Genomic DNA, 25293 nt, shown 5'->3' on the forward strand with positions numbered 1-25293 from the left:
CTATTTTCTAATTTATCTAAAAGGAATACGAAGCATTGGTGAAATTAAAAATCATTTGAAGAGAAAAATTTAAAAAAATCTTTCACCAAAAAAGTTTTCTTCCAAAATTTTATGCTTCAGATCAATTTCATAGCGCATATTTTTACGTTATTTTTCTTAAGTATTAACTATTTTGTGTTCTACTTTTTCCCACTGGCATTATTTCATATAGATCATTCCATAAACCCAGATAATCTTTAAATTTGAAGTTTTAATGGCTATATGATGTTTCATTGTATTACTTTGTCAAGAGTTACTTAGCCATTTCCTAGCTGCTAATGATTTTGGATCCTTCTATTATTATGAAAAGCATAAACATCTTTGCAAAAATCGAGTGTTTCTCTTTATTGAATTCTTTCCCTGGGATTTGCTCCCGGGAGTGGATTTGCCACATGGAAGGATATAATGAATTCTGTGATGCTTGGTACATGTTGTCAGATTTCTTTCCAGAAAAATTATTCCACTATTTCTACAAGCAATGCATGAGTATACTTGAGTCTCCAAAGCACTGTTAACTTTGGTTTAAAAAAAAAAAAAACCTATTATTAATTTAATATGTAGGAGGTAGTATACTGGACTCTTTTAATTTGCAATTCTTTAATTATTAGGGAAGCTAAACATTTTCCCAAGCGATTGTACACTATTTGTAGTTTCCCTTGTGCAAACCATCTCCTCATATCCTTTAACCATCTGTCCAGTCAGACTTGAGTATTGTCCAAATAGATAATATTAATTTTCCCTAAATTCATAATAGTAAATGTTTGTAGGTTATTACAGTGTTCCCCCTGTTGTTTTCCTATTTATTTATTCAATTTGGGACTGTGATGGTTAATTTTACGGGTCAACTTGACTGGGCCACCAGATACTCAGATAACTGGTTAAACGTTATTTGGATGTATCTGTGAGGGTGTTTCTGGAAGAGAGGAGCATTGGTGGATTCTGTAAAGCTGGTGGTCCTCCCCAGAATGGAAGGGGAAACAACCACTTTGGAAAACATTTTGGTAGTTTTAAAAAGTTACACTTACCTTATGACCTAGCCATTCCATTTCCAGTTATTTACCCAAGAGAAAGCAAAGCACATGTCCATGTAAATGAGACAGGCTGGGACCTGGGACCCTTTGCTGTAGTGCTTGCACCTGGACAAACTTTCTCCTCCAGAAACAAAATACAAAGAAACTATAAGGGAGTAAATTTAACTGTGAGTTGGGGCAAATTATGAACAACACATACAAAAAGACCAAAAACACAACTGCCACTTCTGAGGAGCTGGAAGCAAAAGCAGGATGCTGCACAGGCCCCCTGCACACAGCACCACCAAAGGGGCGGCCAGCCCACCCAAGCCACCCCTCCAGCACAGCCCCTGGACCCGCCACCTACCCTCACCCCATATAAGGAAACAGCTTGCCCTGCCTCAGGAAGCGAGCAAGGGAAACTGTTACTTGTTTTCGCTCCCTCATGTTGCAGTATGAGTCCCAATAGAGCCTTGCCTGAGTTTCTTGTCTGGCCTCTTATCAATTTCTATTGATTAAGGAGTCCAAGAACTCTGGTCAGTGACACACAGATTTGCACAGAAATGTTCCCAGCAGGTTTACTTCTAATAAGGAAAAATTGGGAATGATAATGTCTATCAACAGGTGACTAGGTAAACACATTGTTTTATATCTATAAATGGAATAGTACTCAGCACCAACAAGGAATGAACAGTTGTTACATGCAAGAACAGGAAGGGCTTTCAAATTAGTTATTCTGAGTGAAAGAAGCCAGACAAAATAAAAAATGGTTCCACTTATGTGCAACTCAAGAAAAAGCAAACTAATCTATAGTTCCATTTATAAACAATTCTAGAAAATGCAAACTAAAACAGATCAGTGGGGTGGGGGGAGAGGGCATGGGGAGTAGAGTGGGAATGGGTACTGTGAGGTGGGACCAGGGGAAGAGCCTGCAAGGGGAGAGCCAGGTTTGGGGGAGCAGCGCAGGGAGGTAGGCGGTACATGGGCCGAGGGGGCCAAAGAAGGCCAAGGGGAGACGGTAGGGGCAGGAGCAGGAAGCGGTTAGGAGGAGGAAAGCGGGAAGGGCAGGAGTGGGGTAAGGAGCACAGCGCAGTGTGGTGCTTGGAGACCGGACAGGAAGGGAGGTGAGAGGAGGCGGAGCGGAGCATCGAAGACGTGGGCGGGTCCTGCGGGCGTGGGCGGGTCCTGTGGCGTGGGCCCCGCCGGGTCGCGTACAGCGTCATGGCGCGCTTCCTCTGTGCGCTCAGGAGCCTTCCTTTCCGAGAAGTGCCCGGGTGGGGGGTGCGGGGCCGAGCGGGCCGGGGCGGCCTCCGCGCGAGTACCGGACCTGGGGACGCAGGTAGGACGCGGGCCTCGCAGGCCCCGCCGCCACCTCCCGGCTTTCGGTTTCCATTCACTTGCCAGGACTTGGGAGCCCGCCTGCTGGTTCTGGACCTGGCGCTTACTTTCTGGGGAAGCTCCTTCGGGACGCCCCTGCCCGCCCACCTCCTGCCTTCTGCGACAGCTGGTTGTAAATTGGCAGGGGCGGGGAGTGGGGGGGGAGGTCACTGACCCCTGTAAGGATTTGTGTAAAGGTATTGGTCCTCTCTCCAAACGTGCACACACTTCTTTTTTTTTTTTTGCATAAAATGTTATGCTCTAGAGCCGGGCCTCAAGGTGTTGGCTCAGCAGCCCACCCCGCGCGCTCTCTGCTGCAGTGGCCCCTGCTCTGTTATACTGTCCCCCTTCTCCAGTTATGTCTGCTGCTTTTCGCGTCTGAGAAGCAGGCGGTTCATACTTTGCATGCCTGTGGATCTGCTCCCTGACCTGCTCTATTTCTGTGTTTCCAGGACCCAGGGAAACGTGTGGACTAATAATCCACACCTCCTTTAACCTGATAACCATCGTTAGTCAATGGCTGTGATACAGACTAGGGAAAAGCGTGTGTATTTTCTACAAAATGCCTTTGGCTGCTCTGTGGGACTGGGGCACGTTTACATTTCATCCTTTAGTACGGAGTCACTTGTGGAGACGTGCGTTAGCTGGCACTATATTTCAGGCCTATTTCAGGGGAATCCAGTGCCTCGTGTCCATTGGCTTTCTGGGCAGATGCCTAGCCATCCCATCTCTGAATCCATTTGTTATGTGTCCATTGAAGACATTTAAAGCTACATATCTGTGCTGAAAATGTACCCAGTCACTTGGAATTCTTTTTATCCCCTTAAGTTTTCAAAATGCTGTGTTAAATAAATAAAAGCCCTGGCAGTGTGCAGTGGGAACTGATCCAACATGACTTGGGGCCATGTTCTTCAGAACCGCTTGGTGTCTCTAGTCAGCCAATCTCATTATTTGTTCTGTGCCTACTCTGTGCCAAGCAATGGTTTCCTGAGAACCACAGGTGATGGAAACATCACAGCTGTGCGCTGGAGCTCTTCTCATTCCCATTTATAGGGTGGTGGTTTCAGCAGAAATTTGTCCTTCATGTTTGTACTTGGTGCTGTCAGAAACAGCCTAATGAATCGCCCTGGAATCTGAGGTTCTTCAGCAACGTTAAAATTTGGCCAGACACCAATACAGTAACTGCTAACTTATCAGACACCCCCTCCTGGGAATTCCTTCTAAGGAAATAATTCTAAAGAAGAACAGAGTTATATATGCAGAGATGTCTTTAACAGTACTCTTAAGAACTAGAAACTGGCTCTAACCCAAACGTCCATCAGTTAAGGAATGCTTAAGTAAACCATGAAAGTTCAATTCAACAAACTAGTAGGCAACCACTGAGAATGACGGGCAGGTACTAGTTTTGTGGTTAAGGGGGTTTCAGAGTCGACAGTGTCAATCACTGACCCTGTTTCTTTGGGCACGTCTTGAACTTGGTACGCTGAAGCCTGTTTTTTTCTTCTATAAAATAAGGATAGTGATAATGGTAGGGTTGTTTTACAGAATAAATGAAAAAAAACCTAAAAACATTTTATCACAATATTGGTGCTTAGTAGGTATACAATAAGCATTTGTTATAATTACATAAGAAATGGAAAGGTTAAAAGTGCAGCTGCATTTAACCCTGTGTTGTGGACTTGGGGCCTTGTTTATATATTGGCCTAGTTATCCACGTTGTGGGGAGGACTAGTGAGACATAAACAAGTACAGAGGTTTGCTGACGGGGAAACATTTTATAGGCTATACATTTTATCACTTATAGCCAATTATCACACAAGCATTGTACATGTGCTTTTAGCAGTAAACTTAAAGCCAGCAGTGACACACCTCATAAGTCATTATACTCTGTGATAACTAGGCAATTTTTTCCATCCTGAACATTGGGGTCAAAAATGTGGTTTGAAGCAAAACAGTAGCTTTCCACTAGAATTCTTTAAATTTCTTACCCAGTTCAGCAGTATGATCTGAAAGTTACCATACGTTTTCCATATAATTTAACATGCTAAATAATCCTAGTTACTTTAATATTTCTTCTGAGATGTCTAGGGGCCCTTTGGAATACTCGAAGTTAGCTTGAGAAAGAAACTTACAATCTGTTATCAAAAGCACCTCAATATTCCTGGATAATTTTGTTCTCTTAACAGGGAGAAAGAAAACCTAATTCCAGTTTTGTACCAGCTTACTATTAATAACAAAGGTCATTTACCTAGTTAAATCCAATCTAATCTTTTTTTTTTTTTTTTTTTTTTGGCTGCATTGGGTCTTTGTTGCAGTGCACGGGGTTTCTCTAGTTTCAGCGAGCAGGGGCTACTCTTTGTTGCGGTTTGCGACCTTCTCATTGCAGTGGCTTCTTTTGTTGTAGAGCAGGGGCTCCAGGCACGCAGGCTTCAGTAGTTGTGGCACACAGGCTCTAGAGCGCACGCTCAGTAGTTGTGGCGCACGGGCTTAGTTGCTCCGTGGCATGTGGGATCTTCCCGGACCAGGGCTTGAACCGTGTTCCCTGCATTGGCAGGCAGGTTCTTAACCACTGCGCCACCAGGGAAGCCTGCAATCTAATCTTAATCACTCCTTCAATGTACGAAATTCTTTTCTCAAAATTCCCTTTTTTCACAAACCTTTTATCACTTTTTGTATCCATATGATTTGTCCCTTTTTTTTGCCCATCCAAAAACAACCAACTGTAGGACAAATTATTATCCTCATTTTTCCTCAGCAAATATATCTCCATTCTTTATACCTTCTCTTGCCGACAACACATATCCTACTTGCTTTCCACACTGAAATGCTTCCCTTATCATTTTTAGTAGCTTTAATTACATATTACAATTTTTAACCCTTAAAAGCCTTAACAAAACCAAGAAACAAGTAATTGAACTGTTATACCAGCATTTACTAATTGGCAAACTTAAGAACATATTCCATAACCTCTAAAAACTTAACATTTTTCTCATAGCATAATTTCTCTTTAATGTGGTACAAGATGTGTGTTTAATAAACCCAAACATCTTTTGAAGTTTTACTATTTAACCCAAGGCTGAAGTCTCAGGCAAAGTGGGCTGTGTTTGTACTTCAAGGACATGATAAGAGTTAACTTCAAGCTTTCTCCTATGCATATTTTTGTTCTCTCAGGGTCAGAATTCTGAAAACAGTATTTTATCAAGCCAGCTTTCTCTAACTGCATATGCAAAAAGAAGCGGTTTTGGAATTTCAAAAGAGTTTCATCTTATCCATTCTTCTCCAGAGTATAAAGAATACTGTTGTCATATATTGTTAAAAAAAATTATCTTCCTTTTTCTTTAGTCGTAATCTCATAGCTAAAATTTTTCTAATGAATTGAACCTGACCTTCCCATTTTACAAAAGACAGCAAAGATACCAATCACACAAATGAAATACACACTCACATACCAGAAGACAGAACTGTCACAATCCTCCAAGACAGTGACCCATGTGGAGTCCCAAACACTTACCCAACACAAAGGGTCCTCGACAGTAGACACACGTCAGAACCAACTGGCAAAATGCCCAAATGACACACTCAGTGCTCACAAATAGCCCTCAGTGTCAGACACGTCAGAACCAATTGGCAAAATACGCAGATAGCACTTCGTGCTCAAAAGAGAAGTCGGCCCGGCTGCACACCCGTGGACTTACTCGGTCATGGAGCTCGTCAGTTTGTCCAGCATGTTTCCGTTCCACCAAGGAAAAGCGTACGTTGACAGCCAGTGCCAAGCAGGGGAGAAACAGGGAGAATCCCCCAAACACATGGTTTCGGCAGCTGCTAGGAGCGTCCCCCCAAAGCCCCCTCTCGGGGCCAGCGAGCCTCGAGCAGCGGCTCCTCACAGCCATCCCGCCGCGTCGTCATGGCGGCTCTGCTCGGGAAAACCCCGGGAGCCAGATGTCGCGAGAGTACAGCAGCCCCAGGTTGAGAGCCAGAAACTGTAACCGGAAGTGGGGTCGGGCTGCTCGCCGCTCTAAAGCCAATAAGGAGGCCGGGTTGGTGGGAAGGAAAGTTTGCTTTATTTCAGAGGCCGGCAGCCTGGCGGGGGAGGGGCAGAGGCCTGTCCAAAGGCCGACTCCCCCCACTGACAATCAGTGGGCAAGAGCTTTTATAGATGCGGGGAGGGGGCTACACGCAGAAACAGCGCAGTCAGCTCTGACAGTCATCTTGACGTTGGTCATCGGTGGTCTGATCGGCATCATCTTGATTGTTTTAAGTACAGTTAATCTTCAGTTCCAGGGTCAATTTGTTCCCATTTTTTTAAGGCCAGCTCTCAGAATTGTGGCAGCTTATGTCATGGTTACAGTCTGGTCATCATGTAGTTAACTTCTTCCACCTGGTGGAGGGGGTTTAAGTATCTGTAAGACAGCTCAAAGGATATGGCTCAGAATGTTATCTATAGCCCTTGAGGAGGAACTAAAGGTCCTTGACTATACTTAATGACAAAAGTATTATTATTTAGTCTTGTTGGACTGTTTTCCTTTGTTTCTGCATTTTCTCACTTCTCTGATTAAACTTATTCTTTGGCTAAAGTTTTTCCACAGACAAAAGGCAGACTGAGGACATGGGGGGCAAGCACCATAGGGTCCTGCTCCATTTCACTAGGACACTGCGTTCTTGTGGTTTCCTTCCCACCTCTCTGCTTGTCCCCATTTCTTCAACCTGCATATTGCGGAGAGCCTCAGGGTCCAGCCCTCAGGCCTCTCTGTTCTGTCTACACTCACTGACTTGGGGATCTTCCAGTCCCCAAGATAAATAACATCTAAAGGCTGAGGGGTCGCAAAGTTATATTTTCATCCTAGACCTCTCTTGGAACTCTAAATCCATGTATCCAACTGCCTACTTGACATCTCCACTTGAATAGCTGATTGGCATTTTTAAAGTTAACAAATTCAAAACCAGGTTCCCAAACCTACTCCTCCTGTAGTCTTCCCCCATCTTTCAGAGCCCAGAAGCTGTGGAGTATGACCCTTGGCCCTTTGCTTTCTCTTACCTCCACATCTGACCCATCAGCAGATCCCCCGGCTCTACCATCAGACTGTGTCCAGCGTCTCGCTACTTCTTAGCCACTCTCCTGCTGCCACCCTGATCCAGGTTTCCACCTCTCAGCCAGATTAACGTAGCCTCTGTAATGGTTCCCCTGCTTCAGACTTTACCCTGCTTCAAATATTTTTTTAGTATATCTACCACTGATCCTTTTAAAATATGTTAGATCATGTCATGCCTCTGCTAACCTTCCAATGACTTCCAAACTCACTCAGAACGTAAGCCAGTGTCCTTACAATAGCCCTCAAGGCCCTAAATGATCTGGCCCCCATCATCTGTCTGCTGTCCCTTGTACTAACCTTCCCTGCTGACTCCACCTCCGTTGCTCTGGCCTCCTTGCTGTTCATCAGACACGCCAGGCACACCCAGCCTGGTGCCCCTCTTGCCTGCAGTGCTCTTCTCCTAGGTATTCACGTTGTGTGTTTGTTCATTTCCTTCAACTCTTTGCTGAAATGTCGCCTTCTTAATAAGGCCTTCCCTCATTATTTTAAATTGTGTGTGTGTGTGTATGCACGCATAAATACATACACACACATCCTCACACTCTCTAATCTCCTTTGTGATTTTTGAAAAAATCATCTAAAGTTTTACATTCTTAGTTACTTTACCTCAACTCCATAAGGGCGGCGATTCTTGCCTGTTTTCTTTACGTTTGTATCCCCAGCATCTAGAATAGTGTCTGGCATATAGTAGGTGCTCTGTAAATATGACCAAATGAATGAAGAAATGAATATTTATCAAATGCCAAGGCACTGATAAATAGGGGTACACTGAACAAAGACAGTTTTTTCAGACTTTCAGCTTCTAGTTGAATGAGACATCCAGACAGATTAACCTGCGATTGTCGTGTCTATCATGGAAGCACTGAGGGCCGTGAGAACCCAGAGGAGGAGCTTGCAACCCAGACTTAGGGGATCAGGGAATATTTCTTGGAGAAGATAACATGTAAACTGAGACCAGAGATTGGAGACTTCGGTTTCTGTCGTGGCATGTAAGGATCTTAGAAGTCTTCACTCCATCTTAACAACAAGTAAAAAGCTAAACAAACTATGATGTCTTCTGGGGGAACTCAGAGGACCACAGTTGAGAGGGACTGGAGCATAGTAGAAGGGAGAAGTTGGAAGTGGTAAGCAGGGCCAACCATGAAGAGCCTTGGAAGTCACATCAAGGAGTTTGGAATTTATCTTGAGGGTATTATGTCACATTGAACAGTTTTGGGCAGTGAGGAAAAGAAGCGGTCGGAATAGGGGAGGGCATACAAATTAGAAAAAAACCTGTAATAATCTGTGCTGGAGGTAATGGTGGCCTGATCCAAGGTAGTTGCAGAGGGGTGAGAATGAGCAGATCCTAGAGTTATTTAGGAAGTAGAACCAACAGGCTTGGTGCAAGGGCAAGGGAAGAGTCATGGATGATGGCCTGGCTTTCTGGTTTGAAACATGGAATTGATGAGCTGGAGCACATGAGAGGAGGACCAGATTTGGGTTGGGGTGGAGGAGATACATGAAATTCTTTTGTTTGGGATGGGCCTAGTGGAGATATCCGGGTGTGGATTGTGTATGGATCCGGTACTCAGCAGAGAGATCTAGGATGGAGGGAAAAAATAGGTTGGGAGTCTCATCATGTAGATGGTACTTTAAGGATAAAATCTCCCAGGGCGGGGGAGGGGGTGTGGAGGGATGATAGAAGAAAGCCTAAGACAGACAGACTCCTCTAAAGAACACCAGTATTCAAGGATGGCTTGAGGAAGGGGAGCTGAGAAAGGATGCTGAGAGGGAGGAACTGGAGAGACAGGAGGATTTAGTGTCATGGAAGCTGAGGGATTAGACTCCACCAGAAAGAGAGAATATCTAGTGTCACTTCTATGGAGAAGTAGATGGGATGAGGATGAAGTGTTCCTGGGTGTCCCTAAGAAGTCCTGCTGAGCTCTCTGAGAGCAGACCAGTGCAGCGCGTCCCACCCAGAGGCACATGATGTCAGCTGGCCCCACTGTCAGTGATGCTAGCCTTGCTTACTTGGTTGAGGTGGTGATTTCTAGACTTTTCCATCGTAAAGGTACATTTTCTTACTTGTAAAATTAATAATTTGAGGGATCACATTTTGAAAATGTGTAACTATTCCATTCTTCAACAGTCTTTTTACCCAAGGGTTTTAGAATTCCCTGATGATTCTTGCTTGAATCCGTCTATTATTTTAGCGATTGCAAAAATGGTGATTTTAAAAATTTCATCATTCCTTCTCCCTTTATTACTTGGCATTCTGTATAATAACTCTGAAAGTCACTAAGCAGTAATAATTATCACATGAATACATTTTGCTTTGCTCCCCAGAAGCTGAGTTCCTGAAAAATTTGTGTGTAACTGAGCAGTAGTTCCATAGGAATATTTCAGAGGTATATTTCCATTGGAAAAAAGAAATCCCTGTGGCCTTATAAAAAGTATTTAAGAAAGGACACCTTCTAATATATTTAACAGATAAAAACCCTTAAATAAAATGTAGACAACCATAAGCAGTCAATAATATATAATACTGAAAATACCATATTGTGCAGTATTATGAACTCGTGATGAAGACACAAGTCTTCTCTTGCTGAGAGATTATTTAGGACTTTCTTTTTTGTAACCAAAAATGAAATTCAGCTACGATTTTCTGACATGTTTGTTATGTGGGTGGTGACATCACAGGTATTTAACATTTCATCTTCAGTGCTGTGGTCAAGTTACTAACCCTTTGGGCCTTATTTTCTCCTTTGTAAGTTGAGGTGTAAGCAGATGATAAGGTCCTTTCATAGTCTTAACGTTGGATGATTAAAACGTTTGGATGATTAAAACGTTTATTTATTATAATATACATTAGGCTTCCTACCTCCCTTTGGCTAAAGTTATTTTGTTTACACTCACTGGAAAAAAAGTTGTAAGATAGAAGCTGAAGGGAGCAGAAGAAAGGAAGACAAAAGTGGGAAAAAAACCATGAAGCATGATAATAGATTATGGTAGGTCTCAGTTTCCCGTTCAGGAGTATGTGCTATAGGAGTCTCTTATTTTTTCCACACAAAAAGAATTTTTAATAAAAGACTTCCCTTGACAAACAAAATCAGAGATATCTTTATAAACCAGCAAGGAAGAAGGGTTTAATAACCCACTGGCTCCACGATCTTTTCTCTCCAATCACTCAGCTACTCCCAGCTGTATCCTGACAGGAAACACTCCTTTGAACGTAGTAATAGAAGAAAGATGAATGTCTACCCTTAGTAACCCAAGGAGAATTTATTCTACCTTATTTCATATTTCAGCTGCCTCTTATCTTCTGTGCCCCAGCAGGACTGGAAAACTGGCTCTCTACTTATTACTCATTTCTTATTAAACTAATGAGTCAATTACAGTATTTTGTACCTGAGCTTTCTGGTCTCTGCGAAGAAGGAAAGGGTGGAAGGGGGAGGGGAAGGGATGGCGTGTTTTGCTGGGAGATGGTGCACTTTAGGAGAGAGGCTAGGGAAGAAAAGGTCATTGTGCCTTACTGGGTTTTTTCCATGCAAAATATATTTTAATAATATAGAAATATATTAAAGTCCTTACCTTGATCAAAGACATCATTTGAAAGTCAGTAGCACCCATCTTATAATTTGCAATTTGTCGACCAATGCCATTAAATAAATTCTTATACCGTAGTTATTTTGAGATCCCAAACAATGCAATGAAATACGAAAAACAATTAAAAATATAAATATTTGTAGTAAAGGCATGACTCGAATTCTTTGGGGAAATAACTAAATTTTCTTAGACAAATCCAAGGAAGTCAACCTCAGCACTCTGGGCCTTGCTGTTTTAATTTTTTTTTAATTCCTATTTAACAACACAGGGTCCCTTACAAAGCGGAAGCCGGTTCTCTCCAAGAGTGAGTGGCAGAAGAAGCTGACTCCAGAGCAGTTCCACGTCACAAGAGAAAAAGGGACGGAACCGGTAAGCTACACCGATCGACAGTTTCTGAGTAGATGTGTTGGGGGCAGGGCAGGACAGGTTGGAATCTATCTCGCTACAAAACCTAACTCATCCTCTGCTCTGAGAATCTGGTGCCTTTCATTGCTCTCCTTCTTCGGCCATGAATATCCATCCAGTTGTGCAAACCAGAATCCTTCCTCTGGACACACTGCCCTCCGTCGCCTCGCTCACCCATTCTGCCTCCTAAATGACCTTCCCATCACTCGGCTTCTCTCCGCTGCTCTCACCTGCAGGCTGGTCCAGGCTCCCACCAGCCCTGGCTTGTGTGCATTTGCCTCCAGCTGCTCTCCTCACAGCTGCCCTTGCTCCCCACCTTGCCATTCTCCGTATGGCTGGCAAAGAGATCTTTTGAAAACAGATCTGACCACATCACCCCCTGCTCGAAATTCTTCAGTGGCTTCCCACTGCTTTCAAAGTAAAGAGAAAAGTTGAAAAGTGGCTAATAAGGCCCTAAAGGCTCTGGCCCCTACCTCCCACCCCTGTCCTCAGATCCGGCCACTTTTCCCCCTGGTCACTGCACTCCGGCCACACTGTCCTCTTTCAGCTCTCAGACCCTGGGCTTCCCCTCGGTTCAGGCCTTTTCACCCCGTGTCCTCCCCCACCACCAACACCCCGACCCATTCAAACCTACCTTTCAGCTCTCAGCCCCACTCTCACTCCCACAGGGAAGCCTTTCCTCAGCCCCAATGGGTTTGCTTTTACCAGTACTTTCTCTTCTTAGCACTTGCCGTCCTTGGTATACCCCAGCACATAACATGGTGCCTGCAGATAACAGGCACTCAAAAAATAAACCGTGGTGACTGTCGCATGACTGCAGGCCACGAGGGGGACACGTTATTGACGCTGCCTTCAGTAATCTCAGCTTTCTTTCATTTCCTGAGAGAACAGCCCTCAGTGGTTCCTCATTATAGTATGTACCATGTTTACTGTGCTGCATTTCCCAACAAGTAGTCTGTCTTAGTCCTAAATATGACCACTGGAATATAGTTATTGAACCAGGTTATTAGATATTTTCATTGGTGAAGCAGACCCCACAGAGTGGACCACAGCGCAGCGGTTTCAAAAGTTGTAGAATATTTATATCTTTGAACTTAGCAGTCCCTGCAAAATTCAGGTAAGCTGTCCATGTGCTGTGGCCGTATAACCGTGGTCTCACCCTCAACTTCGCCACCGATGCTAAAGCCGTTAGACAGGCCAGCAGATCCCAATAGATTCTGGTGAAATACTGGTATTTTTGAAAACTTCCTGTGGGTGGGATTTTAATAAAGTCTTCCAGCATTGGATACACACTAGGTTTTCAAGTAAATACTGGAATGAACAAGTGAGAAGCCCTAAATAAGTGGTAGGACTTGTATAAAACTGGGGAGGAAGGGTAAGAGGGCAGACAGAGGAAATCAGGTGAGGAGGTGGAGGAGAGATGTCATTTCATAAAATACGTCGGCTAAGCATTCTTTTATGGTTGATTTTTTTTTTTTTTTAACTTACTGTGCTACCAGTTCCCTGTCACTTCCTCTGCCCACTGTCCCTGCAATGACAGAATTATATTTTGAATATTATCAGGCTGTCCAGATCGCATGAGTAGGCTTTTCTAGATCACCTTCAGGTCTGGGCAGCCCTTTGGCATGTGTGTCTCATCAGCCCAGGTAGGGAGGATGCGAAACTTCCTCTTCATTCCAGATGCCCATTCGTGCCAGCGTTGGGTACAGGTCTTCGAGGGGACAGGCCAGAAAAAGACCAGCTCACCACTATTTGGATGTCTGCAGCCAAGTTCAGGGTTTTTAAAGAGGAAAAACATCCAAGTGTGCTGAGATGGTGGGCTCAGTAGGTTAATTTGAAATTGTCCATTATGCAGCTCCCTGAAAATGTGCTGTTAATCCTACCACGAGGAATGTGAATGTTTGACCCGTGGATTTGTCGAGGTGGGACGTCTAGAGAGGACCAAGGGGGCTGCTTGTTTCCTGAGTCAGCTCTGGGACTCGGTGACCCACCCGGTGCCTCAGCTTCTCTCCATAAAATGAGACGGCGCCTGCCACGAGCCACTGCTTGTAGATTTTCACACTAGGCTCGTGCAAGAGTTTCTTTTTCTTGACATTCCTTTGACAGAGGAGATGACGAAAGGAATTGGGCAAAAATAGCCTTTTTTTTTTTTCAAACAATGAGATCAGTTTACAAAATAACATTTAAAAAAATTAGTCTTGGCTCACTCATTGCCTCAAGTCTCCTTGTGTTCCTCTCGGAACCTGCAAACTCCTTAAGCCACGATTAACGTGGTAATTTCATCTAAGTAGTAACTTAGGCCCTGTGAGAATCTAGCTCATTATTTAGCATTTATTAAGTATGCAGTGTCCTAAACACCACGTGAAGCATATTAAAGGCACAACCCTAATCTCACTGAGCTTTGCTTTTTATGTATCTAAATCCTGTCTTTAATTGGAGATTTCAAAGTGTTTTAGACAGTGGACTAGATTCCTGTTGTATTAACTTTTTTGAAATGGTGACCGAGATCTTACACAATCCAGAGGTGTGGTTCTCTTGCTTTTTCACAGGCTTTGATGTTCTTGGGTGAAATGTGCTATATAAATACAAAGCATTATTAATGTCATAATTGGAATATTTGGCACAATAAAGGCCGGTCGTAAACAAGCCTGTAGGCTTCTTCACTGGGCGCATTGTAATTTTCTCTCCAGTGATATTTGCACTTTGTCAAATTAGTACAAAAATTCCTTTATTGGGAGACTTAATCTTGGATTTGGATCTGCTGTATCATGTCCTGCCGGAATTATGAGAAACCTGAACCTGATGTATCTCATTTGCTTTCAGCCTTTCAGTGGGATCTACCTGAATAACAAGGAATCAGGAATGTATCACTGTGTGTGCTGTGACAGCCCGCTCTTCAGGTGAGATAAAGATCAAAAGGTACCGAAGGAGAGTAAGCCTCTAAATTCATACATCTCTGTCTCCTGGGGCCTTGGATAAATACATACCCATGATGTTTTTGATCGCCCTTCTCATTTGGCCTGGTTGCTATAAGGAGGGCTGTTCATTTAAGATTCTTGCCTATCTTGATTATTTCTAGTGTTTAGAGCATTAACTTCTTAGCCTATATTCTTTCTTTCTGTATCCGCAAGAAACAGCTAAAAACAAAACAAACTTGGTGGGCACCTTAAGATAAAGCTATTAGAGGTTTTTTCCTGGGAAAGTATTTAAATAAATCTAAACCATAATGGTATTTGCTTGGCCATGTGATTAAAACTGTATCTCTCCCAGGGAGAAATGGGTTTATAATTTAATTTAGAAGATGTAGAATTTTATGAGGATAGATTCCCCACAGTGCTTGACAGCCATGCCCTCTTCTATGCAGCTAAAAGTAAATTTAATTGTCCCTTGATTTCAAAGCCTCTTTTAAGTCAATCAGGATCTGAAATCTCTCCACAAAGGCTTTTTTGTTTAGACATGCAGGAAACAGTCTAAAAAAAAGTAGATTCGATGAAGAAGAAAGGAAAACATCTTTGAAGTCCTGTTTTTCAGAACTTCAAAGATGTTTTCCTTTCTTTTGCATCAACCCTAAATTGGTTTAGAATAAAATATAAATCAAGCCAGCTCTGTGAATCTTCCATTAGGCAGCGCTTCATTATGTGCTTTGGGCTTTGAGCAGACTGGGCTTTCCTAGGCTGCTAATGTGGGCTGAATTTGGAAAGCCAGACCCCGCCTGCAAGGATGAGGAACGATTAGGATTGATTTTCCTTCATGCTCACGGAAGGGCAGGCCTTTGTCCGGATTCATTCACTCTGTCGGTGGCTGGTGAGGAGATAGCAGAGATGGCAGTCAGGGGAATTCCCTGGCAGTCCAGTGGTTAGGACTCCTTGCTCTCACTGCCAAGGGCCCGGGTTCAATCCCTGGTCGGGGAGCTAAGATCCCACAAGCCTTGCGGCATGGCCAAAAAATAAATAAATAAATAATAAAATAAATCTTTAAAAAAAAAAAAAAAGAAAAGACGGCAGTCAAGCTGAGATGGCCTGGGGGAAGCTAGGAACAGTAAAATGGTTGCATATTTCTGAACCATTAGTTATTTTTTGACCTTTGGTTCTATTAAAAGGGAGAAGTGGGACCTTGAGATGGCCACACTGCTTTTAGCCAAAGAACCCGTGTTGTAAAAGTATAAAGCACGGCCTTGTGACTATGCATTAACCAGCCAGATGTTCTGTTTCCATCTTTCGACTGTGAAGGCAAAAGATGTGAGGTCATCTTTGCAAGAGCATGTTCCTTCCTACATTTGAGTCTTTGTTTTTTAACTTCATTGGCGTTCCAGTTTCTGTACCTGTAAAGATGACATTCTCTTCCTACCCAATGCCCAGCCAGGTTCTGTCAGGAAATCACAGAATGTTGGGGGCAGGTAGGGACCGGAGAGACCAGAGCAAAAAACTCTGTCTAGTAGAACTTTCTATGATGATGGAAATGTTCTGTATCTGTTCCATCCACTTCGGTGGCCACCAATCACACATGGCTGTTGAGCACTTGAAATGCGGCTGATGCGGCTGAAAAACTGAACTTTTAATTTTATTTCATTTTAAATAATTTTAAATAATTTAAACTTGAAAGGCCACATGTGACCAGTAGCTACTGTATTAGCACAGTGCTCGTCCAAATTAAGGAAGCTGAGTGACCATCCCCAAAGCAGCCAAGACTAATGAGAATACCAGCCAGTTCCCCAAAAGCCCTTTCATCAAGTGGCCAGTTTAATGACCTGCCAACCTGTTGGTTTCTTTTTAATCATTTAGTTTTAGTTGCAGTTTCCATTTTCATTTCTTAAGGACTTTTGAGTTTGTTCCATTTTTTTTCCTCCCGCTGCTGCTGCTGCTGCAGCTGAGACTGAGAAAAATAAGAATATATTCATAAGAATCTTTTATGTTCCAGAATGTACTCTTCTTAAAGATGCATTTATTTATAGGCAAGACAGTGTAGTACAGTGGCTAAGTCTGTAAATGTACATCCTGGCTTCATTGCTGTGTGACCTCAGGCAAGTTTCTTAACCTCTCTGTGCCTCAGTTTCCCCACCTGTAACATGAGCACGCTAGTAGTACTGAATTCATAAAGTTGTTGGGAGGATTAACTGAGTTATGAGTTAATACATGTGAAAGCACCAGAGCAATGCCTCACACATGCCAAGCACTGGATACATGTTAGCAATGAGACATTCTTAGAGACAGATCCTTCTTAGGGCCATATACATGAATGTGTCTTTGATAATGAGGAACTCTTGAGAATTTCTTCTAATTAATGAGAATCTATAAATGAAGACTATATTCCTGACGGTGCTTCCCATTCAGGAGGGTGGCTAGCTGTAGGGATCCTTGTTTGACTTCTCATTTTCCCTCTCTCTTCTGTCCCCAGTCTCCAGCCTCAGTAACAGAGAGCAGGAGTAGAAAAGAAGTAAACATTCCTTCAAATGCTTGTACAGAGTCAAAACCAGGTGAAAAGTCAACTAAACAGTTAAGGAATCAAGTGAATGAGGGATCACTGTCTCTTGGCTGCTGGGCTCCTTGCTGCCTGCACACTTCCCTTCAGGCCAAACCAGTATGGTGCACATTCTGGGGGAGACAACTCAGAGACATTTAATCCAGGGTTTCCAAGTCAAGAGCGCTCTCGGGATTTTATCACTCCCCTGGGGACTCCAGGCTGTTGCTTCCTTAACCTTGGAATTTTGTGACTTTGCCCCTCCCCTGCTTCCTCTATTCCCCTCCCTTCTCCTCCCCCTGCCCCCCCCCCACACTGACTCTGAAAGTGTTTATTAAAATCTACTGTGAGATCACATGTTTCATGGTCATAAATCTTGGAACAGAAGGAAACTGAGAGCCTGATGTTAGTTCCCTTTTTACAGAATATCCTGACATCCTACGTGTTAATAGGAACTAAGTAACATTGTTAACCTTTTGTGTGTTCCCATTCCTTCAAAGGAAGGAAAATTCTTTTACCATGAGGGTTGTCAGTTATTACCAAGTGCCTCTGCTGCTGTTTTGGGGGCTGTGGAATTTCCAGAAATGAAGATTAAAAACAAAGCAAATAAACATATAACAAAACTAAACAAAAGAAGCACCTCTAAGAGTACATGACTAAAGATGGTCCAGAATGGTTTTAGTTTCTCAAGGGAGGGCCTTACAATCTGCTAATCATTTAAATGTGTATATTGGAATTTCTAATTCACCTTAATATTTAAGTTTTCACTCTTAAATGATATATGATGGGCCTCTCATATTACCTGGTAAATCTCCAGATTCTGTAAATTGCATCAATAAAACTTTTATTGTTTCCCATAAAATGTTTTAAGTGACTTTTTATTAGTCTTAGATTCATTCATTAAAAAAATTATTATATTCATAATTCTCCATCAAAATTCCTTTAATGATCACTAGTTTATATATAATGTTCAGTGTGGAAAAGCTATGATTAAAAGATACTTAAAATGTTTTTCCCTGGACCAAAGTAGCTCGGATGAATATTTTTGAACCCTTGGAAAACAAAAAGGGTTGCAGAGAACCCAATCTGAATGTGCAGACACTTCTAGTTGGACCCACAGCTGCTCAAATTTCATGGATACCTGTTACTACTAATAATAATGATATTTAAAAAATAATAGCTACTGACTTAAGTACCACGTGTCTGACACTATGCTAAAAACAGTAAACGTAGAAAGCATCTCAGTTAATCCTCTCAGTAACCCCATGAAATAACAATGCCATTACGATTCCGAAGATCAGGACACAGAGGCTTTACAAGATTAAATAACTTGCCAAGGTTGCATAGACATAACAGACAGAGCCTGGCTTCACACCCGAGTCTCTCAGAAGTCAACCTCAGAGCTATACCTGAGTTCCTGGGATCTTTTCAGGGCTCTTCGAGGTGCTCCCTTTTGCAACTGCGTATCCGTGAGACCACATGCTCTTACTACACTTCAGTCAAAACAGCATTGCAGCAGATTGAATGCACGAGCACATATAAAAAGTCAATTGTCATTTTTTTTAAGCTAGACAGAAAAGAGATTTACAAAGTTATAAAACAGTGCAACTCTTTGCACTAAATGTTTGTTTCAGTTTGGAAAATAGAATTATTGTTGTAAAAATAGGTTATTTATGTTAGCATGTAATGAATTTATTATTTTTAAAAATAATTTAATGCATATGTTTTTAAAATTCTCACTTATAATTTCTAATTTGTTAAGTATTGATAGACAAAACTCATGTAAACAAAAGTTCTCAGAGATCCTCAGTAATTTTGTAGTACAGAGGGGTCCCAAGACCAGAACGTCTGAGTCTCTGTCTTACATTAGACTCTGCTGGGGTTCGTGCTCTAAACTGAGCTTCCTTCTGTGCTCATAGTCTAGGGATTTGATTATTTGCCACTTTTCCCCCCTCTTTACTCAGTTTTTGGTGTTTTTGGTTATTTTTGCAGAATTTACAATTCATTTCTTGTCTCTCCTCCTCAGATAGAGAGAGCCATTTCCCTGCCATTTAAAATTTGTTTTCCTAGTGTGATTTAAGGGAGTCATCTTTCAAAGCACTTAGAGAGTGAGTCTCTGATGAGTAGATTTGCTTGTTGCTCTCCTCCTCCTCTTGCCGGCTCCTCTGCCACCCCCCCCCCCAGCATCATTCGTCCCTGTGGCGCTTCCCCAGGAAGGTCCCTGCACTGCGGTGATGACTCCGGGTGCCCAGGCTGATGTATCACCACTTGCTCCACAGCACAGCTCCTTAAACCCTCAGAGCATCTCTATAACGTAGATGTGATTATCTGCATGTTACAGATGAGAAAACTGAGGCTTGGAGAGAATAAGCAGCCTGTCCAATTTCACACAGCTAAGAAGTGACAGAGGCAGCTCTTGAACCCCTGAAGGCAGTCAGGCTTTGAATTTAGATAACCCGAAGTTCCGGTGGCTGAAGACGGCTGTTTCATCAGTTCTCACGCTTCTCTGATACGCTAACCTCACAATGCCCTCCTTCGACCACTGTTATTTCATTTCGATTTCCCCCTTTCCTACGTTTAGAACACAGGGATTTGATCTGTTTCCTAACGTGCAACAGTTCACAAAGCTCCTCATGTTTTTAGTCCTTGAGCGGGATGACTTCGACATCCCATCATCCCATTGAGAGGGATGCCTTCGACATCAAAAGAACAAAAAATCTTTGACCTGATAAGACAGCGTCTTTAATAGTGGAGATGCAGTGGGCAGATTCCTGTGGAACCAGTGGTTCACAGAACTGGCCTTGGGATCTGGCAGAGGAGAAGGGAATCGAATCGTGCTTGGTAGAAAAATGATTCGGGGCGTAAAATGCTCCTTGTATGGTAATAGCAGCCTTCACAGCTGTAGTGTCATGATGTGTAACACAGCTCTGAGAAAAAGTACTGCTCAGGCACTGGATGGCCTTCGTTTTCTGAGGCTCACGGGACGTCTGGCTCTGATGAGAGTGACACAGGGATCCTGCGACGTGTGGACACCTCGTTGGGACCAGCTCGCACAGAGGTCGTCTGCAAGCAGGTGGGTGTCTTTGTTTTCTCTGATTTGTTTTCCCCAGTGCCGCCCCAAATGCCGCAGAGAGCTCGCTTGTCCTTGCATATCCGGTGTGACGGCCCGGAGCACTTTTGTCACGGAAGCACCTTGGGTTTCTCCCGTGCTGCTGGTCCCTATCTCCCATCACTCCGGGCACCGCACACCCGAGAAGGAGCCTTTCCTGGTTCAAGCCTTGCAGAGATGGGAGCAGAGCAAGGGTCTGAAAGAGAGAGCTGGCCCTTTACATTCTGTTGCACAGGGACAATCAGCAGGAAGGCCGAGCCTGGCTGGCATCCCTACGCCCCCTTCTCACTCTGCAGCGTGTCAGCAACCGGCGGAGCGGCACTGCAGGTGACATCAGCGCGTTATTCCTCCTGTGAGCTTGGTAGGAGAGAGTGGCTTAAATCCAGACAGCATATTCACGTAGATATCCTTGGGTGCTCAAATGTTCTGGTTTTGTAAGCAGATCAATATAGCTTAGTCTTGTCTTCAGTAAAAAACAATAATAATACACTGGCTACAAGATTACCGAGTGCTCACCCAGGGACGGTGTTAGTGCTTTAAATGTGTCGTATCAGTGAATCATCACATCTCTATTACGTAGGTATAATTATCATCCCCATTTTATAGATGAGTAAATCAAGGCCTAAGTTAAATCACTTGCTCACATTCTCACTGATAAAGGAGAGAGCTATTTACCACTACTGTGCTCTGCATCCTCTCATTTCTTAATCAAATTCTGGTACAACAGACTTTTTCCCCACACCAGTGTCAAAAACTCGAGTGGGGCGGCCATGTGGGATTCATGTGTCTGGTTTTACATAAAGAGCCTTGTCCCAGTTGAGGAATGACAGAGGCTTCTCTCCTTGCAGTGCGAAGCTCACCTTGGCCATGTGTTTCCTGATGGACCTGGGCCTACTGGTCAGAGGTTTTGCATCAACAGTGTGGCACTCAAGTTCAAACCAAGCAAACACTGACTACCTCCAAGAGTCCCCTTCCCTCGCCACTCCCTCATTTCCAAACTCAATTTTCATAATTTATGTGAATGGCTAGTTTTATTACCTACTAAACCAGGCTAAGTTTGCTGCTATCACCAAGCAAGTCACACTTACTAACTTACTACCTGGAGTCAGCTCAACCCTGGCTCTGGCTTTGACTGGAATTTCACAAGATGACAGAGGGGCAACCGTTTCCATTAAATCGACTTCTGTGGGCTTTGCTTGGACCAGAGGGCATGACTCTTTGGGGACATTTGGAGGCTGATGGACAAACCAAAGAATTCCTACAAAACCACCCTGAACGTTCCATTGCAGTTAAGTTCTTCATGGACATATATAGGTGAGAGATCAAGTGAAAAGAGGAAGGAAAATATGGGGTTAGACTAATTCACAGTCCCAGCATGGAAAGAAGCAACGAGGAGGAGGGTTGTGGATGAGCCATGCTTTGGGGGATCCACGGGATGCATGATATTTTTTTCAAAACTTTAGACTGTCTTGAACATTCCAGTTCCAACTTCTCTATGGGCAACTTAAGTTTCAATGGGAGTTTGCTAGATTTCAGTGATAATGAATACAAGTGGCTACAAAGTTAAACTTTAATTTAGTTCAAATAAAATATTTACTAAAATCTGTTTGCTTTTTATCTAAGTCTGTGAATTTGCTCGTTTATAAAAATGACTAAATCAAATGCCAAAAAATAGTTCATGTGGTAGTAGGTGTTTGGTTACACCAATGCTGATAGCAACTCAAGTGTTTTTTACAAATTGAGTCTTGAATAATATGTTACTGAAAGTGTTTAAATCATTTTCTTTGAGACTTTATGGACAGAAAGGAGGCTTAAGTATTCTATTTTTCTCTTTATTACTGTGTTATGCATTATGACCTCTTCTTCTAGTACTTACCCTGGAAATCACAACATCCATCCTTAACTTATTACCGTCATACTAAAATTATTAATTTTTTCTACTTTTCCAAGAATGTTAACCTTAGAACACTTTAATTTCATTAACATCCTCCCATATTTTGTGTTACTATTGTCATGTATTTAATTTTATATACATATAAACCCCACAAATCATTGTTAGTGTATATGTTGATATTCATTTATGTTTACCTACATATTTGCTGTTTCTGTTGCTCTTTATTTCTTCCTGAAATCCCATGTTTCCTTGTGGGATTTTTTTTTCTTCTGCTTGAAGAACTCTTTTTTCTTTTAGTTCATGATTTCTCATGATGAATCTTCTCAGTTTTTATTGGCAAGAAAATGTATTTATTCGCCTTTCCTTTTTTTAAAGCTTTATTGAGGTACAATTGATATATTTAAAAATTGCACATATTTAATGTATACCTTTGGGTCTCCTTTTATTTTTGAAGAATCCTTTTCCCTGGACATAGAATTCTAATTTCCCTGGACATAGAATGTCTAATTCTAAACATTTTACAGTTTCATTCAATTGTCTTATGGCTTCTATAGTTTCTCCTGAGAAATCAGCTGTCAGTGCAATTGTTGCTCCTCTGAAGGTAATGTGTTCCCCTCCCCCCACAACTGTTTCTGTGATTTTCTCTTTTTATTTGATTTTCAGCAATTTGTAATGTGCCCTGGTGTGGTTGTCTTTGTATTTATTGTGCTTGGGGTTCACAGAGCTCTTTGAATCTTAGGTTGATACTTTCATCAGTTTTGTTATTATCTCTTTCTTTTTTTCCCTAGACTCTCTCCTTTTGAATTACACAAATTTTAGACCATTTATTGCACCCCACATATCTCTAAGGCTCTTTTCTGTATCTTCCCGTTCTTTTAAATATCTGTATTTCTATGTGGATATTCTGTCAACCTCTTCTCTTATTTACTAATCTTATCCTTTTGCTTGTCTAGTCTGCTGTTAAACACATCTTATGCATTCTTAATTTTAAGTGTGGTACTCCTAAAATAACCATTTGATTCTTTTTTATGGATTCCAGTTCTCTGTTAAAGTTCTCCGTCTTCAACAGACAAAAATAAAATTCTATGAGGCCTTTCCTCCTGAAATAGGTTGAACTTTTAATCTCTGCTCACAAAACTGACGAAAAACAGTGCTCTGCATTTCAGAGGCTTTCCACTTAGGGTTTTAGCACCCTGACCTACGCAGATCCCATATTCATCAAATGTGCTAAGATGAAAAGTAGCCATTTACTTAGGGTCCCCAAGTCTCTGTTATAAATGCTCTGCTCATTTCTGTGTCCCCTAGCAGATGCCCTTTGTGGGTACAAAGCCTAAATTCTAAGGCTCTTGGCAGAGTTTAGAATTGGCAAATGATCCCAGGATAAAAGGGGCTCTGTGGGGTTCTTCCCTCTCTGGAGTTGTGGCAGACAGAATAATGGCTCCCCAGAGATGTCCATATCCTAATCCCCAGACCTGTAAATACATTACTTTCATGGTAAAAGGGTCTTTTCAGATGTGAATGAATTAAAGACCTTGATACAGGGAGACAGATTATCCTGGATTCTCTGGATGGGTCCATTCTAATCACATGAGTCTTTAGAAGTAAACCTTTCCTGGCTGGGGTCAGGGAGAGATGTGATGATGGAAGAAGGGTCGGAGAGATGCTGCATTGCTGGCTTTGAAGATGGAAGAAGAGGACCATGAGCCCAAGAATGTGAATAGTTTCTAGGAGCTGGAAAAGGCAAGAAAATGGATTCTCCCCTAGAGCCTCAGAAAGGAACACAGCCCTGCCGACATCTTCTTTATCCCAGTGAGACTGTTTTCAGACTTCCGAGTAACTGCAAGGTAATAAGTGTGTTGTCTTAAGCCACCCACTTTGTGGTTGGTTGGTAACAGCAGCAATAGAAAACTAGTACAGGAATCTTAGCCCCTTTATTTCTTGTTACCTCAGAACCTTTCTGTTGTCTACAGAGATAATAATTTGTAATTACTTAATAATTTATAAATTAATAAATGTAATACATATTTATAAATTAATAAATAATTTCTGTATTTTGCCTAGCTCTAGTTGTCCTGGATGAGAGTGCTGGTATGCTGCTAGCTACTCATTGCTCCTGGATAATAGCTCACAGTTTTAGTATCCAACGCCTTTTAACTTTGCCCTCACAAATGTCCCTGTGAGGAAGACAAAGACAGTATGTTTTTTTGCTATTTTGTATTTGGAGTGGAAGCTCAGGAAGGTTAAGTGAATTATTCCAAATTAGATAATGCTTAAGAAGCCAAGTCAAGCCTACAACACAGGTCTCTAGACAACACAGCCAGTCCTCTTTCCATTATTATAATGTCTGTGACCCACAATCAGAATCAAGCACTCCTATTTTAAATTATTTACATACAGTTACTTTAAGTGAAAAATTTGCTGAATGTTAATAATTTCAAACAATCATGTAACCTCTACTACAATCAAGATACAGAACAATTCCCTTACCCTAAAATTAATTAATCCCTCCCCCACCCCGACCCCAGCCAACTACTGATATTTCTGTCACTAGAGCATTGCCTTGTCTAGCATTCTACATAAATGGAAATATATAGTATGCAGCCATTTGTATTTGAAGCGTTTCACTTGGCCTAACAGTTTTAAGATTCATCCATGTTATACTGTGATTTGTTCCTTTTTGTTGCTGAGCAGTATACCATAGTCTACCCATGGGTAAACAATTTATCTATTCACCAGTTAACAGACATTTGGGTTGCTTCCACTTTTGGCTGTTACAAATAGTGCTGCTATGAACATTTATATACACACTGTTGTGTAGACTTACGTTTTCATTTCTCTGGGAGTGAAATATATATTTAACTTCATAAGGTACTGTGTATGTTTTTTCAAAGTGGCTGTTCTATTTTGTATTCCCAACAGCAACAAATGAACATCCAGTTGCCCCACATCCTTGTCAACACTTCCTTTTTTTCCCCCCTACAGATGGCCAGTTGCCCCAGCACCATTTGTTGAAGACTTTCTTGAATGTCCTTGACATTTTTACAAAAATTAATTTACCATATAAGTGTGGGTCTATTTCTGGACCCTCTGTTCCGTTGATATGTCTATCCTTATGGCATTATGTTGATTAATAATTGCTTTATAGCAAGTCGTAAAATCAGATCAATATGGGTTTCCAGCTTTGTTCTTTTTCAAAATTGTTTTGGCTATGCTGGTTCTTTTGCATTTCCATATAAATTTTTAAATTATCTTGAATTATATTAGATCAATTAGGGGAGATTGACATCATAATAATGTTTGGTCCCCCAATCCATGAGCCTGGTATAT

At 42.1% G+C, this 25293-nt stretch overlaps 1 protein-coding gene across 7 annotated transcripts in view; it reads left to right on the forward strand.

Annotated features, from left to right (window-relative positions):
- Nucleotides 1–2223: 2223 nt before the first annotated feature.
- MSRB2 (methionine sulfoxide reductase B2) overlaps nt 2224–25293 on the forward strand; it is a 38990-nt gene continuing 15920 nt past the window's right edge. For 2 of the 7 annotated variants that reach the window (XM_082385709.1, XM_082385710.1), the window contains exons 1-4: nt 2226–2388; nt 11370–11470; nt 14330–14406; nt 19889–20036. In XM_082385709.1, the coding sequence (XP_082241835.1) occupies nt 2271–2388; nt 11370–11470; nt 14330–14406; nt 19889–20036 (444 nt within the window). In that variant the 5' untranslated portion in view covers nt 2226–2270. The other 5 variants (XM_082385712.1, XM_082385711.1, XM_082385707.1 and 2 more) reach the window with 5 other exon arrangements.

The sequence above is a fragment of the Balaenoptera borealis genome, assembly GCF_965194805.1.
Source record: "Balaenoptera borealis genome assembly, chromosome: 3".
Classification (NCBI taxonomy): Eukaryota; Metazoa; Chordata; class Mammalia; order Artiodactyla; family Balaenopteridae; genus Balaenoptera; species Balaenoptera borealis.